A 17,664-nucleotide genomic window follows, 5' to 3' on the forward strand; every position below is an offset into this window, starting at 1 on the left:
GTAGATTGTTGGACACTCCGAATAGGAGAAGGGATAGACATAGGTACCATTCTAGTTCTGGTTCTGACAGGCATGATGATCGATATCGTTATCATCCGTACAGGAGGAGTGATAGGGGATACTTTCCAGATGAGTTTAAGAAAGAAAAGCCACCAACATTTGATGGAGAGATGAAGAAATCACAGGATGTAGAGGCATGGTTGCTTGGTATGAAGAAGTTCTTCAGGTTGCATGATTATTCTGAGAACATGAAAGCCAGAGTAGATACATTTAGCCTTAAAGGTAAAGCAAACATTTGGTGGGAAGATGTGAAGAATGTTAAATTTATACATGAGGAAGATTTGACTTGGGGTGAGTTTGAGTGGCTATTCAAGAAGAAGTATTTGTCAAAGAGATACTTTAATGACAGGGTGAAGGAATTTTATGAGCTAAAGATGGGGTCCATGATAGATTATGAGTACACTAGCAAGTCCTTAGAGCTACTGAGGTATGTGCCTTACCTCAAGGAGGAGAAGGTCAAGATTCAGAGATTCACTAGTGGGTTACAGATAGCTTTCAAAGATAGGATTGAGTTTGATGAGCCGAGATCATTGGAAGAGGCCATCCGGAAGCTAAATCATTTATATGAACAATTGAAGTGCAGATCTGAGACAAATCCAGAATGGAAAAGAAATGCCAAGAACAAAGGAAAATGGGATAAGAAGTGAGTAAGACCACAAGATTAAGGTAATAATGAGAATGTTGCACCACCTAAGAGATTCAATGCATCAAATAGAGGACAAGGACATAGATCTGAGGAGCATAATAAGGGTGATGGTTAGAAGCCTATAGAGTGTTGGACTTGTGGCAAGGATCATCACAGGAGATATTGTCCGCGGAATTAGGGTGGTAGGCCTCAGATATACAGTGCACAAGATGCATGGACTGTTGGGGATGTTGGTCAGAGTGTTCCTCGTATTTATGTAGCATTGGATAACAAACATGCAGACTATCATGCATCTATCAGTGAGATGGACAATAATATTTGTGATCAAGTTATTTCTATTTTGATTGACCCTGGATCTAATTATAGCTATGTTAGTCCTGACTTGGTGGATAAGTGTGGTTTGATTAAGGAATTGCATGCATAGTCTTGGTTAGTGCAGTTGGCTACAGGTATGAAGAAGCGAGTTCATCATTTGGTAAGATCTTGTGCATTTGATTTGAATGGTATGCCTACCGAAACACATTTGAATGTATTACCATTGGGATCATACATAATGTTGTTGGGCATGGATTGGTTGTATCTTCATAGAACCACGATGGATTTTTATGAAAAATCCATTGAGTGCGTTGATGACAATAGGGAACCAAGAGTCTTGCAGGGAAATAAGAAAGCCACATCAGTTAGGATGGTGACAATTATGCAAGCAAAGCATAGTCGCAAGAAATGGTGTATGTTATTTGCAGTGCACATTTCTAGTGATAAGGGTAAGGAAGTTGAGGATGCAAATGTGTTGAGCAGGTACCCAGTTGTATAACAGTTCAAGGATGTATTTCCCGAGGAAATTTCAAAGTTTCCACCTCACAGGGAGGTAGAATTTTCTATTGAGTTGATGCCAGGTGCAGCTCCAACATTAAAAGCACCTTACAGGATGAGAACATCTGAGCTGGTTGAGTTGAAGTTATAGTTGAAGGAAATGTTGGACACGGGTTACATTAGGCCAAGTGTATCACCATGGGGCACACCATATTATTTTTGAAGAAGAAAGATGATACTCTCAAATTATGCATTGACCATAGGAAGTTGAAAAAAGTAACCATCAAGAACAAGTATCCGTTGTTGAGGATTGATGACTTGTTCGATAAGATGAAGGGAGCAACAATGTTCTCTAAGATTGACTTGAGATTGGGATATCATCAGGTACGCATCAAAGAGGAGGACATTTACAAGAAAACTTTCTGGAACATGTATGGGCATTATGAGTTTGTTGTAGTTCCATTTGGCTTAACCAATGCTCTAGCTAGATTTATGTGCTTGATGAATAGTGTGTTGCGTTCGTACTTGGATAAATTTGTCATTGTGTTCATTGATGACATATTGGTATATTCTAAAAATGAGGAAGAGCATGCTGAGCATTTAGCAGCAATGTTGAGGTTGTTGAGAGAGCATCAGTTGTATGCTAAGCTCAGCAAGTGTAGTTTCTTTCAGACTGAGGTACACTACTTGGGACATGTTGTCTCAAAGGAGGGAATTTCAGTAGATCCATAAAAGATAAGAGCCATCATGGAGTGGGTAGCTCCTAAGAATATGGATGAGGTGAGATCTTTTATGGGGTTGGATGTCTAATATAGGAGGTTCATCAGGAAATTCTCACATATTGCTTATCCTATCACATCATTGCAGAGGAAAGGTAAGAAGTTCGAATGGAAAAAGGAGTATGAGGCTAGTTTTGAGCAGCTTAAGTAGTTGTTGACACATGCACCAATGTTAAAGATTGCAGATCCGGACAAAGAGTTTGTAGTATGCACATATGTTTGAAATAAAGGACTTCGTGGAGTTCTTATGCAGGATGGACATGTGGTATGTTATGAGTTGCGAAAAATAAATGAGCACGAGAAGAACTATCTTGCACATGATCTTGAGTTGGTAGCGATTTTACATGCATTGAAGATGTGGAAACACTATCTTCTGGGTAGGAGGTTTACATTGATGAGTGATCACATTGGTTTGCGGTACCTATTTGACCAACCAAATTTGAATGGTAGGCAAGCTATGTGGTTGGCTACGATTAGTGAGTTTGATTTCGAGGTCAGGTATATCAAAGGAAAAGAGAATAGAGTGGTAGATTCTCTTAGCAGGCAGATACAGGTAAATCACTTAGCAACTATGAGCTCCTATGGGACATACTTACATGATAGGATCTTGCAGGCAGGTAAGAAAAATGTCAGATATTTGGAGATTATGCACAGGTTGCATTAGAGTATAGGTATAGGTACAAGTGGTAGTACAAGTACAAGTACACGTGAAGGCGCACAGGATGAGGACTATTGCCTTACAACAGACGGATTGGTCAGATTCAAAGATAAGATATATGTTCCAGATAGTAGTGAGATCAAGAAGGTGATATTAAGAGAGTTTCATGCGAAACCATATCCGGGTCACCCAAGTTATCAAAAGACACTAATCGCAGTGAAGATATTTTATTATTGGCCAAACCTGAAGAGGGATGTAGCAAATTTTGTGGCTGGGTGTTTTGATTGTCAGCGTGTGAAGGTAGAGTGTAAACATCCAGGTGGACTGCTATAGCCGATTGCGATTCCCAAATGGAAATGAGAGGTCATTTCCATGGAATTCATCATAGTATTATTGAGGGCAGTGAAACAACATGATTCCATCATGGTCGTTGTGGACAGGTTGACAAAGGTTGCGCACTTCATTTTAGTGAAGTCTACATTCTCAGCTAGCGATGTAGCACATGGATTCATTAGGGATGTGGTCAGATTGCATGGTATTCTAAAGAAAAATATGTCAGATAGGGATGTGAAGTTCACTTCCAAGTTTTGGAAGGATTTATTTGTAGGTTTGGGCACAAATTTGGCCTTCAGTACAACTTATCATCCGCAGACAGATTGACAGGCAAAGAGGGTCAACAGGATATTGGAGGACATGTTGAGGATGTATGTGATGCATCAACAACAAAAGTGGAAGGAGTATCTTCCCTTGGTTGAGTTCGCATACAACAATGGTTATCAAGAGTCATTGAGGATGAGTCCTTTCGAGGCATTGTATGGACGGAGTTGTAACACTCCCATCAATTGGAGTGATCCACTGAACATGGTGTTGATTGGACCATACATGTTGGCAGACATGGAACAGGAAATGCAAGTGATCAAGAAGAATCTAAAGGCAACACATGATAGGAAGAATAGTTATGCATATCAGAACATTTTGTTCAACGAGCTCTAGTTTGGGGAACATGTGTACTTGTGCATAAAACCAAAGAAGAGCTCCTTACAGATTGGATCATGTGTCAAGCTGACACCACAATTTTGTGGACCCTTTAGTATTGTTGAGAGGATTGGGCTAGTAGCTTATCGAATTGCACTACCTCCGACAGTGAAAGTCCAATGATGTTTTCCATGTACCATTGCTTAAGAAGTATGTTAAGGATGTTGATCATGTGATTGATTGGTCTGTATTGTAGGTGGAACCAAACGAAGAATTCTAGCCCGAGCCTGGTGTATATTGCATAAAAAGGTGCTCATGCTCCGAAACCGAGTGATCGAGCAAGTTAAGGTGAATTGGAAGCACTTTGGGCTTGATGAAGCTACATGGGAGATGGCGGATCAGATGTGGGATATGTATCCTTCCTTGTTTTCCAGTTGAGGCAAAGCAGTTTTGGCATGGTGTTTTGGTATGGTGTTTTGGTACATTCTTGGTATATGTTTTGGTATATGTTTGGTCATTTGGTATATGTAAATATATATATGGATGTAAATACTGCCATGAGATATGTTATAAAGCTCCAATAAGCGTATGGGTGTCATGTCATTATGATTTTATGTTTGTTATGTTTTCATGTTGGTTACTTCTCAGCAGGTTGATCATTGTAAATACTGCATCGAGCTAAGTTATAAAGCTCCATCAATAATATATTTAGGTGTTTTTGAACACCAAGGATGGTGTTCCCCCAAGGGGGAGGGTTCTGTAACAACCTTGGTGAAAATTTCATGTAATAAAAGTAAAAAAAAGGCAAAATAACAACCATGGTTGATGGGACACTTATTCCAAGCTCAATGTTGGGCAAGACATCCTAATGTGGGTTTTCATTTGGTTATAAATGGCTAAGGAAATTGGAAAAGGCAATGGCTAAGGAATTGGAAAGGAAAAATGGCGTTTTTGGCACATTTATTTATTAAAATAATGGAAATTAGGAGAAAAGGGAGGTGAAAGGTCACAGGTTGCATATGAGGAGGAAAATGAAGGAAAATAATGGAAAATGGAGAAAATAGAGGCCTCATTAATAAAAAGGCTTATGAGTATCAATTGGTAACCTTTTGTCAGTTCAATGTTGCAGCTCTCTCATTATTCTCTCTCTCTCTCTCTCTCTCTCTCTCTCTCTCTCTCTCATACTCTTGGATACTTAGAGTTTTCTTGGAGCACTCTTGGAGGGTGTGGAATATTTGGATATTTGGACGAAGGAGGCAAAGGAAGAGGAGAAAAGCACAAGAGGACATCAAGATCAACAGCTACAATGAGATTTTCTTGCAGGAACCGAGTTGTATGTATGTTTTCCTCACTAGTCTTGGCATGCATGGCATATGCATGTGGATTTTTGGTGATGATCTGTCACTAGCATGGAGGATTGCCTAGATTGATAGTGGATTGCTTAACCTTGCCATTTCCTGGTAAGCCGATGATTGTGGATTGTTTTCCTTGTTTTGTTTTGGTTGGTTCTCATGTTTCCTTATCTTGGGTTGAGTTATTAGTCCTAGAATCCCTGATTGGACAAACGCTCTGGAAGCCCTGTAACAGCTTGGGTTGAGTTACTAGTCTTGGAAGCCTTAGTTGGACAAACACTCTGGAATCCCTTGGTGGGTTGGGTTACTAGTCCTGGAATCCCTGGTTGGACAAATGATCTGGAAGCCCGGTAAAAGCTGTGGGTTGAGTTACTAGTCCTGGAAGCCTTGGTTGGACAAACGCTCTAGAAGCCCTAAAAGGCTTGGATGGAGACCAATCTGATGATGGTTTTCTGATGTACGACTGTGAGGTGGAATCACTGTTTGATGAGTTGAGGTGGATGGCCTCTAGAAGCCATGGATGAGATTTGATTGATGTGTTCTATGAGATCCCACATTCATGCCTGGAATATGGCATGGGGGTGAATGGATGAAGAGAGATTGGGCTCAACCATTCTACGGTCGGGTAAAACGTGGAAGTCCCATCCCGAGTTTGGATTTGGGATCATCAATATGAGGTTATTTCTCCTTGTAATTCAACGATTATTATACTGGATTATATGTGGCTTATATGGTTGTGATTTCATGCTATTTATGTTGCTATTATGCTGGTTATTTATGTGTTTTATGACAGTGGCCATGTATGGCTCTCATCATGTTTTTACTTGTGAATGAATGATTAATGTATCTATGACCTAATGGATGAAATGGTAGTTGATGTGTTGAGACATCAATGCTTCATAGCGATTCTCAACTAAGTATGAGACCCCTATGCTCAGATTTGTTATTTACACCTGTAGATTACATATTCATGACATGTTTGACGAAAATGCCTGTCATGGATAATAGTGGTCCAATCAATGTATTATTCAAGTAATTACATTATCACTGTTGTTTTCATGTTATTTTACTGTTCTGAAGGTATCATGCAATTCTGGGCAGTGACCTGGGCTTTGGGCCTGAAAATGTGGCTTAATTCTTGGGGATTTTGGCACAAAACTGAAAAGAAGACTCCCTGATGTTGGTAGGCAGGCCTGTGAGAGCGTCCAAAGGTCCTTGGAAGCTGGCATGCCCATAGCATGAGAGCGCCCAGAGGTCTAGTTATCCAAAAGTTCAGTGGGACCTATTAGTGTTAGTATTTGCATACTGCCATCAGTGATAAAAAAATCCTATTTTCATATTCATATTAGGGTCTCGCTCAGAAATTTTTGTCATTCCACCTGAGTCCTCATTCAAAAATTTACTCACTGATGGTAGCCCTAGTAAAAAACCTCACTCTCCCTCAAAAATCTATAGTTGCTGGCCCACCTTCATGTCTTATTGAGCATTACTTTAATCAAGAAAGCTCATTTCATCATGTCTTTATGTCAGTCAAGTCACCATGAACTCTGCTCACTCAAGGTTTTCATTAAGTCTCTAGGTTTCATTTTTCCAAGGTCCAATAATACTCCATTTCATCTCATAAGGCCAGAAAAATTATGAGAGTGAACACCAATGATATCCATTTTTCATTTAAAGAGGATTTCCAAACATGTTAGCATGGTTGCTAAAGTTCTAATTTTAGTTTCAAAATATGATTTTCATACTAGAGTGTAATTTCATTCAAAAAGAGATGTAATTTATTTTTATTTTTTATGTAATTTTATGTTCACTATATGTAATAAGTATTGTTCCTAAGTTTCCAACTCAAAATCTATATTCCAACTTCATAAAATCAAAGTCAAATATAAAGAGTGCTAAACTCCAGCATTATCAATCTGTAAAGAAGAAAATCAACGTGTAAAGGGTAATTAGTAAAGTTTTCAAAGGTGAATTGAAACATTAAAAAGTGGGTTTAAAAAAAAAAAAAAAAACAAATTCACTCAAGTATAAGAGCCTTCATAGCATCAAATTCAACTTCATTTGTCTCCTACCATCGTTGAGCAAACTCCAAGAGTGCATTTTTCAAGTTCCTGGGCAAAAATTCCAAAAAACAGAGCAGGCGCTGCACATTTTGCAAAGAGAGGGTGCACTTCCTTCTGGAGCTGCGCACTTCCTTTTGGCACTATGCACTTGCTAAAGAGAGGGCGCACTTCCTTTTGGCACTACGCACCTGCCAAAGACAGGGTGCACTTCCTTCTGGCGCTACGCACCTACCAAAGAGAGGGCGCACTTCCTTGCCCAGAAAAGCCAAAAACGCTTCTGGACTTCGCCAAATTGCCTCCAAAGATTCGACAACGTTGTCTTGAACCTCCAGCAAGTGAGTGTCAGTTTAAAATATATTTCTTCTTCCTCCTACAATCATTCCTTATGGTATTTTGAAGTTTCATTAAAGATTTGGTGTTTTACTCATTTAAAACCCTAGTATCTCCCTCAAATCACCATTGCACTCTCAAATCCCGAATTGCATTCCCATACACTTTCATACCCTTCCCTCATTACAATTCCCTTTCCCTAAACCCTTTATCCCAATACGCTAAGCCCTAGGTGCTATAACTACCTAGGATCCCAACCCCCAACCTGTAAATAATTTTCCCATCCTAAATTCCATCATGTTACTATTCCCTTTCCGCTCCCCTATTTCATAAATCCCTAACACCATCTCCCTCAATTTCCCTTTCCCATTCCTTATTCCTAAAAACCACATTCAACCAACATCATACCTCCCTAGTTTTTTGACATTAAAACACCATGGAAGAAGAAGAAAACAAACCGTACAGTGAGGGAGAAGAAACAGAGGTGAAGAGACCACACAAAGGGGGGAGAGTACTCAGATTTGAGCCAACAGATATCAGGGAACTCTTGGCATCTCCTATGGCTATGACATGTTTCAAAAATGTTGGTTGTTATGAATTCTGTGAGCAAATTCAAAAAGTCCAACACCATGCCATGTTGTCTAGACTTTTCATATCTAACCTCCATGACAACCAAGTTACTCTAGATGGTGTCACTTTTACCATATCCACTGCCATTATATCACCTACCATCGGGATCCCAAATGTTGGGGATAAATGTTTCAAGCAAAGTGAATTGGAGAAACATTACTATGAGCCTTTCATAAAACCAAGGTACAAGAATGAGGAAAATAAGTTTTTTTTTCCTTTTTCTTACCTCCCGGACATATATGCCTCAATGATGAAGATTATCATGAAATAATTTTCATGCGAAGATAGATTTTATAGACTTTATTCCTAGCACATGAGGCTCTTAATGCATTTTACTAGCGTAAAGATGCTCAACATACCCTACTACCTTTTTCGAAGCTTTGAGAATATGGAATTTTTTGTCTAGAAAAGAGACTATGAACATCAAATGAGAAGTCTTTTCCATCATTCCCTCATCAAAATCATAGTCCTCTATCATCTCAATGAACTAAACATTGCATGGAGTACCTTCATAGCCAATCCCATATTCACTGATCCATCTATTCAGAATGTTCAAAATGTGCCTTCATCATCTTATCCTTCCACATCCATTCCTCCATCTCAGCCCACAGATCATGCATCATCATCAGATTAGTCTCCTTCACCATCACCTCCACCATCACCATTTCATGAGCACATTGAGTCACCTAGCAGAGATGAGATTGGTGAGCCGAAGCAGACTAAACAGGTTGAGGTCATCAAACCTAAAAGGAAAGATTTGGGAACGTTGGCACATACTTATCAGAGAGGTCATAGGCAGGTGTTTGCCCCACAGATTGTGGGAGGGGCCCTTCCTTCTTCACCAAAAAAATAGGTACACAAAGGCAAAGAAAAGATGACAGAGACAAAGATTCAACATGAGGAGGAGGACCTCCATGAGACATAGCAAGATTTTGACTTGGTCAACCCAGGTGAGCATGATGACAATGAGGAGACTAGCATTGTCATTAAGGAAAAAGATGCACTTATCACGGAGCTCTAGACCAACTTAGAGAGGTCCAAATATATTATTTCGTATTATGAGAAAGAAAACCAGCAGCTTCAAGCCAAACATGATGTCATGGAGATTCAACTCGTCAAGACAAAAATAGAAGAAATGAAAGTCAAGGCATTGCTTGATGAGACCTATGGAATATATGGTGAACTTGAATAAGAGCAAGAACCAAAAAGCAAACCTAGGACTAGAGGGTTGAAAAGAGCTCTAGAAATAGAGAGACAAAAGGAGGCTGAGCTTGCAAATCAACTCACATGGAATGAACAATTTTCCATCATGATTAATGAGAATCGAGAGCATTGTCTTGACAAGGTAAACCAACATTTAGAGAAGCTCCTAGACAAGGGCAATCAAGAAAATGGCATTCAGAGAAAAATGGCAAAACATTATGCCAAAAGAGAAAGAAATGCAAGGGAAAAGCTCAAGGTAGCAAATGCAAAGATTGAAGCCCTAACTCATCGAGAAAAGAAAAAGAAACTTGATATACTTGCAGAGGCTTCACTCCAATCCTAGCCACACCATCATCAGCCACTTCACTAATTTTGAAGCATTTTGGCTCATTTTTGTAATTTCTGTCTTTTTCTGTGCGTTTTTGGACAGAGTTATATTAGCAACATGGTCAAACGCTTTTTTGGGGCACTTTTTGAGCAAATGAAGATCACCAGTGGATTCCAAATGACCAATATATCTAAGAAAACCACTTTTCAAGCCTTAGTTTGTAAAACTAGCAGGTAAAAAGGGAAAAAAGAAGAAGCAAAAAAACATGTTTCTACCTCAATTTTGGCCTAGGCGCTACACACATAGCAGTATTGGGAGAATGAATTTTTGAGGGGTCAAATCACCTTCATTTTGCAAACTAGAGGCATACTCAAAAAGTAGACTTGAAGGGCTTTCCAACAAGCCATCTTGAGCCTGATTTGGATACATACAACTAAGTCAAAATCAGCCTGCAACAGGGAGGGCACACTTGACACTGTGAGGGCGCACTTGATCATTTGCTATTTTTTTTGAATTTTCACTGTAATTTTGACTTTTATTTCAGAAAATGATGTTTTCACCTATGTAATTAAGGATGGTAAATGTAGTAATGATGTGGATAAGTTACCTAGGGGTAGATTCATCAGGTAAAATTTATCATCAAGACAAATGAATATGTTTCAATGTAATTAGGGACGAGTCACTTGGACCTCCCTACACTCTAAGTATCAGTTCATATTTTTGTGGATCTCTTCCTCAACTCAGGGATTCAACCCCTGAGGATGAGAGAAGGTTGTTTTGATGTCTATATCTTCCCTTTCTTCACTCTTTTCAGAGGTTGGACTCAGTTGGATGTTGTAGTATTGATCAGAGACACTATTGTATCAGAATTTGGCCAATTTTAATAGATGAGTTGCAACTATTTCTTTGGGATACATGTGGTATGAATGTTTAGCATTGTTTCTTCTCTGTTATCATTTGTATGAAAGTTTTTTAAGTTCATAAACCATTTCATGTTTGTTATATGGTACTTTTAAGTTGATAGGCTGAATATATGTTTGCTCATGCTCTGTTTTGGGAAAGTTATCATAATTTGTCCATTTTTTCTTCAGTTTAGGAAGAATACATCTCCTATGCTCTTCCTAACTCCTCATCAGTCTTAAAACATCTCACCAAATCACCTTTTAAGTGTTAAGCCTTCTGCCTACCTTACCCCTTTGAATGTCTGCAATCATATCTTATTTGCCTTGACCTACCCTCTTTGACCTAATATCCTCATCTATCAATAACCCCATCAAATCAAATCAAAACAACCTCTGAACTTTATACCTAGCCTAAAACCCTAATCCATCCAGCCCTCTTGGCTGTGATTCTTTGGAGAGAGCCCTCTTCGGCTTGGTAGGGCTAGCTACCAAGTCAAAAGATTGGTCTATGGTTACCTTAGTTGGACTCTTCCTTAGCCTTGGAGATCCGGAGGAGTGATAATAGGACCCAAGGGCAAGCTGCCTGAAGTGTTGGATTGGTTTCTGAGGGTCCTAAGGCTGATGTTGAAGGTTTGTATGGTGTGTTTATGTCGATTCTACTTCTTTAACATGACTTAGGAGGTCGAATCATATCATAGTGGCCTCTCGTCACATGTTTACCTTGCTTGGCTGGTTGCTTGGGTAGATGTGGGCAAAGGGTGTTACAAAGGAGCTTTTTGAAATTTAGGGCCATTTGCAACTAGGTTATTTAATGTTGCGCCCTCCTAATATAATTGAGATCCCCAGGGTAGACCGACCATGATGGGCCGCCCTATCCAAAAGAAAAAACCAGATAATCAAAGAACTTACCTCCGCAGGAAAAATTAATCCGCCGATGAGAATCCAGTTGGTAGATTTCGCAATCAAGCCATGACAATGACACCTACGAGTGTTGCGATCGACCCATCTTTGTTTAGATTTAACCCAATCATGATCACTTCTCTCTGTCAAGCTGCTTTTGAGGCCAACAAATGCTGTAGGGCCGCAAAGCCTAGGGTTACTGAAACTAATTCTTTCATCGATCCTGAACCAATTATATAAGAACACTTTTCATTAACGAAATAATATTACATATATATACATGAAGTGTTATCTCAAGGTAGACAAACTATTTTCGACACATAATCACTTGGTTGGGAGAATATCTCAACCACACACCAATCTAGGAAGCATCTAGATCTAAACAACTCCTAAAGAACAAGAACAAACTCCTTTACTAAGAAAGCATCACACCTAAGACAAGTAGGAATTACATTTTTTAACTATAATCACATTGAAACTCTTAATATGTGTTACTTTGGAAATTCTTTAATATAATTGTTACCAAATATATTAATATTAAAACTTAAATTAGTGATAATAAATTATAACAATAATCTAACCAACATAGTTTAGATTTTGTCATTGAGGAAGTAGTGACTTTTTAATCTCTCACCTTTTATATGAATCCATTTTTAAATTGAAGAAGTAGTCAATTTTTAAGCTCTTACTTCAAATTAATTCACTTTGGTAGCGAGTGCAACCAACTCCACTTTCGTTGTAATAGCAAAATAAAACTATAGTTTGAATTTTGTATTTGGAGGTAGCATATTTGCAAGCAAAAAGTAGTATAAATAGTGAATGAGTTTAATCATTTTTTATGGTATCTTTTTTGCTTAATTTTAAGCAAAATTTAAGAAATTTTGGTTAGCTCACATGATAAATCTAGAAAATTTGAACCTTGAACCATATACATTACATAAGACTTCACATTATGACCATCACCAATTAAGTAGTTGATTTCAATTTCATTATTAAAATGGTAAAATTGATTTATTAGTGGATTTTGAGGTCTTTAAACTGATATATAGTACTCACACTATCCATTTTGATTATTTTTTCTATGCCTTGCATACAAATTATATTGTTATTTCACATCTACATTTTAGTCCTCTTGTGAGGACTAAAGGTATCTATGGTGGGAAGGTGAAAACTTGCACTTAATTTGAACCAAATTAAATAACTTCTATGTTGAATAAACATATTATTAAGAAGATTTAAATTTGTTTAACATTTTTTTTAAAATGGTAATTGGTGAATTAGTAATTTCTAAGAATCGCAAGACTTAAACAAATCACAATGGATGCCACTATTCAACCTTAATATCAAGATATTTAAATAAATATTACTAACACGACTTTCACCTCAATATCAAGAAAGAAAGAAAGAAAGAAATTATTTTTAACATCGATGAGGCTAAAGATAGCATATGGGAAGATTGCTTCTTCATCTGGTTGATGTATTCGGCCCCCTTTTTCTGTGAAGCTTCAAAATTGACAAACCCTCGCTAAATAGATTATCCCAAGAGCTAGCTGGGAGCATATCTGCATAACTTTTAGTGTTGTCTTTGAAGGCCTCGCATTCTAAAATGAAATGTTTTTCTGTTTCCACTTTTCCATTCCTTCGGGTCAAGATTTTCAACATGTTCGGATTTTTGCATATCTGCATAACTTTTAGTGTTGTCTTTGAAGGCCTCACATTCTAAAATGAAATGTTTTTCTGTTTCCACTTTTCCATTCCTTCTAGTCAAGATTTTCAACATGTTCGGGTTTTTGCCACATAGACTAACATGTCTTTGGAAAATAAAACCTAAATAAAAATTTAAAAATTAAACCTACTGGTTATCACTTAAGTTATCCTTTAATTTACATTTATTCAACATTAATTACAATATTAACCAATAAATTAATTTTTTTACCACTCAAAATAAATAAATAAAATTAATATTTTATTTAAAAATTAAAAAAATAATTAAATCATAAAATATTAAATATCAAAACAATATACCATTCAATTACAATCAAAATTATATATATAAACCATTCCATTATAATCAAAATAATTTAAAACCACGGCATATTTATAATAAATAATAATAATAATAATAATCTAATTTAAAACTATAAAAATATCTATAATAAATAATAATAATAATTAATTTAAAACCATAAAATATTTATAATAAATAAAAATAAAAATAATTTAATTTAAAACTATAAAAATATTTATAATAACTACTAATAATAATAACATTATATTTAAATTAAATATTAAATTAATAAATAAAATCTTTTATTTATAAGAAAAGATAACCTCTTTAAATCTGAGAACAATTACTTTCATTCAAAAATATCTAACGTCCTCCTAATTCTACCCCTCCATTTTATTAACCAACTAAATTACATCCACAACACTCAGAACCCAATCCTTATTATTTCAACACATCCTCTTTAAATATATATATATATATATATTTTAAGCTTTGATCGTTCGTTGTTTATTTCATTTCTTCTAAAACCTTTTATGTCTCCAGCACTAAAACAAATTTATATTCTGCAACAATAAATAATAAAAAAAATACTGCTATTGTCAGAATTAATTCCTGGACAGCAATTAATGTATTCGTAACAATACGAAATCTTGTTGAATGGAGAACCCGATTTTTATGCTGAGAACCTTCACGCCTTCCGCCAGGAAGTCTTTTGTTTGTTCACAACTTTTGCCTCGCTGGAGGGAACCTTTACCTTGCGGCAGTTACTGTCGTGAAGCTACAGATGAACCATTTCTGAGTGGGTCTTCGGTCGATGTGAGTAAAGTTTCGAGCTCGCAGCATATGAATTGGCTTGGCACAGTTTGATCCGAGCCCGAACGACGTGCTTTACTGATATTGAACGTATTACGGAGTCCTCTAGGGACAATTTTTTTTTCAGACTTTGAAACGAGGTACGTCAAGTCCGGGAGGTCAACAATACTTTTGTCTTCGGCGAGGAAATCTCCTTATTAAATTGTGAAAATGGAGAGGAAGTTTTGAATATCTCTGTCAGAATGGGAAGAAATGATGTTTCCCAGGATAATTCGCTGAAATCAGGTCTTAGGCGAGAAAATATTTAATCTGTTTATTTCTCAGCGTAATATATGCTCGATGGAGTCCTTTAAACCTGTTAAATCGGCCTCCAGAAAGGCAAATTCTTTAAATTTGGATGGAAATTGGTTTAAATAAAGATCACCTTTAGCATTATCATCAGAAACTGGCTTCAGGCTCGTGAAGTTTTCAAAGATTTGTGCAGATTTTAGTCTCACGGGAAATAGTTTTTAAATTATTTTAAATGGAAGCGGCTTCGTTCCATGGAATGTGCAAATTCTGGGAAGAAAACAACTTCCGGCAACTACGAACTTCTACAACTTCAGTAGAAATCCGTTCAAGGGAAATCTTTAGGAAAAATCGGGTTCTATATTTCGACATAGCAATTAGCTCCTAGCAAGAAAACCATAAAATGACTTTGAAAAGAATCAGCTTATGTTCTGGTTATTCTTAGCCGGTTTCCTTTTGCCTTTTTAGACGAAGTCAAGCGTAATGAGTCATGCCATAGGTTGATTACGGAAGTCGGGTACAGATGAGGCAGTTCGCAGGTTTTTTCATGAAATCAGCTACAAACAGATAATGCTACAATTTTCTGTTAAATTCAGAGAGTCTGTAGAATCTTATAGCAATCGGATTTTCGCAAGGTAGTTTTGGATTCTAAGGAGGAAACCGTTTTGAGGTCAGGAGAAGCTGATGGTTTTTTGCTAAATCCAGCTTCGAATAAGGACATGGTAAATTCTTCTGCGTGTGCTTTGAAGTATCCTTAAGCAAAAATAATGTTTGTAGAAAGGACGGAGGTGCTAAGTGAGGATTCGAATCTCCTAGGGTTTCTTATAGTCCTGCAGAAGCTTTTTTGAAAGTTTCACGGTAACTACAGCAGTGTCTCAGTCAGGGATCACTTTCAGGTAATGAAAGTAAAGGAATAGCAGGAGCTGAGAGAGACAGTTGAAACATGCTTATCAGCAATGTTTATGCATCTTCAAAAGGGCAGGGAGATAAATTTATGTACGCAGAGTCAAGAAAAAAAATTTCTGCATCAGGTGACGTAAAAAAGTCCAGTTTAGAGTTAAGCCAGAGTTTTGATTCGTCTGGGAGGTTTTGATCTGAAGCAGCAATTGAACAAATAGCCGGAGATAAGAAAAAACAAAACAAGCCTTATTCTCAGACTTAATAAATTATGGTCTGAATTCAGGCAAGGCAAATGTTGTATAATTGGAATTTTTAAAGACTGATTAGGCTACTGCAGCGAGGGCTTGGGTTTGGTGAAGCTTTTCATTGCAAACCCTGAAAGTGGTAGTGTCCAAACTCATTGCATTTTTGCAGCGATTTTTGATTTTTGCGTCGATAGTTTTCAGGATTATCCCTTTCAAGCAGGCCGCCAGAAGGGGCATCCTAAAGTCCAGTGGTTCCAAAACATGCATAGATGTCAATAAGTATCAAAAGATGAGAAGTATGAGATCTTTAGCAATGTTTCAGGTTGGTCTTAGCAGTCAAAATGCAGTACCCTGCTGTGAAGTCTGCTGCTGAAAGTTGTACTATTTGTGGGCAGACAATTTTGGAGGAATAATACAAGGAATCTGAAAGGCTCCAATACAGGAAAAATGGATTTAGCTGGAAGTCATTTCATGATATGATGGGAGAAGGCACTTGTTGAGGTCAAGTCTGGACCATTGTAGCAAAGGGAAGGTGCAGATATATGAAAAATGCTGGACTGTTCATAGAAGAAGAACAATGACTGAAGTGATGAGTAGAGGTTGTGACCTGAGGTTGGAATAGCCTGCAGTTGGCAAAGATTAGGGAAGCTAGACGAATCTGAAATTTTTGGTGCTATTTGCTGCTCTCTTCAACATCTTGTGCTGTTTTGTGAAGCTAAAGGTAGCAGCCGTACTAAAATCAGAAAGAGTGACATCATATTCCCATCATGAAATTGGGTAAGCTCTATTTCTTGGTTGAATTCCATGTTTTATTTTCCTTTAAGAAAATTTAAACGAGGAAGAAAGGGGACTTTTTAAACTGTGATTTCACATGTTATGATATTAACGAGATCTAAGCTTGTCTACTCTTGCCATAAATATGACTAAGAGATATTTCTTATACTTACTGAAATGTTTTCTGAAATTAAAGGCCACAATCTAAACTTAGATTCAGTATGAATGTGAACTAGGTATCTCTTTTTCACAGTCTAACATCTAAGCTAAAATGAGGATTACAAAGTAGGAAAGAAGTCTCTTTTGGTTTTCTCACTACCACTTTCCCATTCTTGAATCATGATGGTTGCATGTAATTAAGAACAATAATTACTGCAACAAGTTACTTAGGTTTATGTGCACATGGACTGCATGTATCTCCCTAATGCACCTGCTAGATGACGATTGGTGAAGTAGACAGTAGGATTTTCCTTCATTACTTTGGAAAGCGTTGGTCTTCATTGACTATAAATAGAAGTGAGGGAAATAAGTGGTTGTTATTGGATTGTTGTGTGTGGATTCCATTCTGATTTGACTTCCGTTTGAGGCAGAGTTCAAGACTCCTTTTTTTCCTTGGAAATAACTTCTGAGAAACTCCTGGGCACTTCCTTTGGTCTGAGGATGGTACCAAGTGTAATGAGGTTGGCTTAGGTTGGTGCACCTGATGTCAAGGGAATCAAACCCAGGACCTGCGCAGCAGGCTGGATTATCAGCGATGTCCTGGCAACAGTGGCACCAACGGATTGGGCTGACCCTTTGCACTTAGGCAGTGGTCTAGGCTCTTCAAAGCATGTTATTTAGTTTGTTGTTGGTATTATATATTGGTCAGGTTTATTTATGCAGTTGCTCAACATTATAGAGATTAATAATATGGTCTTCCTAGATTTCTCTATCGGTAACTTGCTGGAATGAGTCTCTATTTTAGTTACCTAGTGTCTTTATGATTGTGTGCTTAGTG

General features: G+C 37.4%; 1 protein-coding gene across 2 annotated transcripts in view; it reads left to right on the plus strand.

Moving 5' to 3' along the window:
- The first annotated feature begins 14,252 nt into the window (after window positions 1–14,252).
- Window positions 14,253–17,664, plus strand: part of LOC149212795 (uncharacterized) — a 165,102-nt gene continuing 161,690 nt past the window's right edge. Inside the window, exon 1 of one of the 2 annotated variants that reach the window (XM_089391906.1) lies at window positions 14,253–16,670. In XM_089391906.1, the coding sequence (XP_089248032.1) occupies window positions 16,661–16,670 (10 nt within the window). In that variant the 5' untranslated portion in view covers window positions 14,253–16,660. The remainder of the gene's footprint in view (window positions 16,671–17,664) is intronic. The other variant, XM_089391909.1, reaches the window with a different exon arrangement.

This window comes from Pinus tabuliformis, chromosome 1_1 (genome assembly GCF_031772625.1).
Source record: "Pinus tabuliformis cultivar Carrire ecotype Pingquan chromosome 1_1, CPIR1, whole genome shotgun sequence".
NCBI lineage: Eukaryota > Viridiplantae > Streptophyta > Pinopsida > Pinales > Pinaceae > Pinus > Pinus tabuliformis.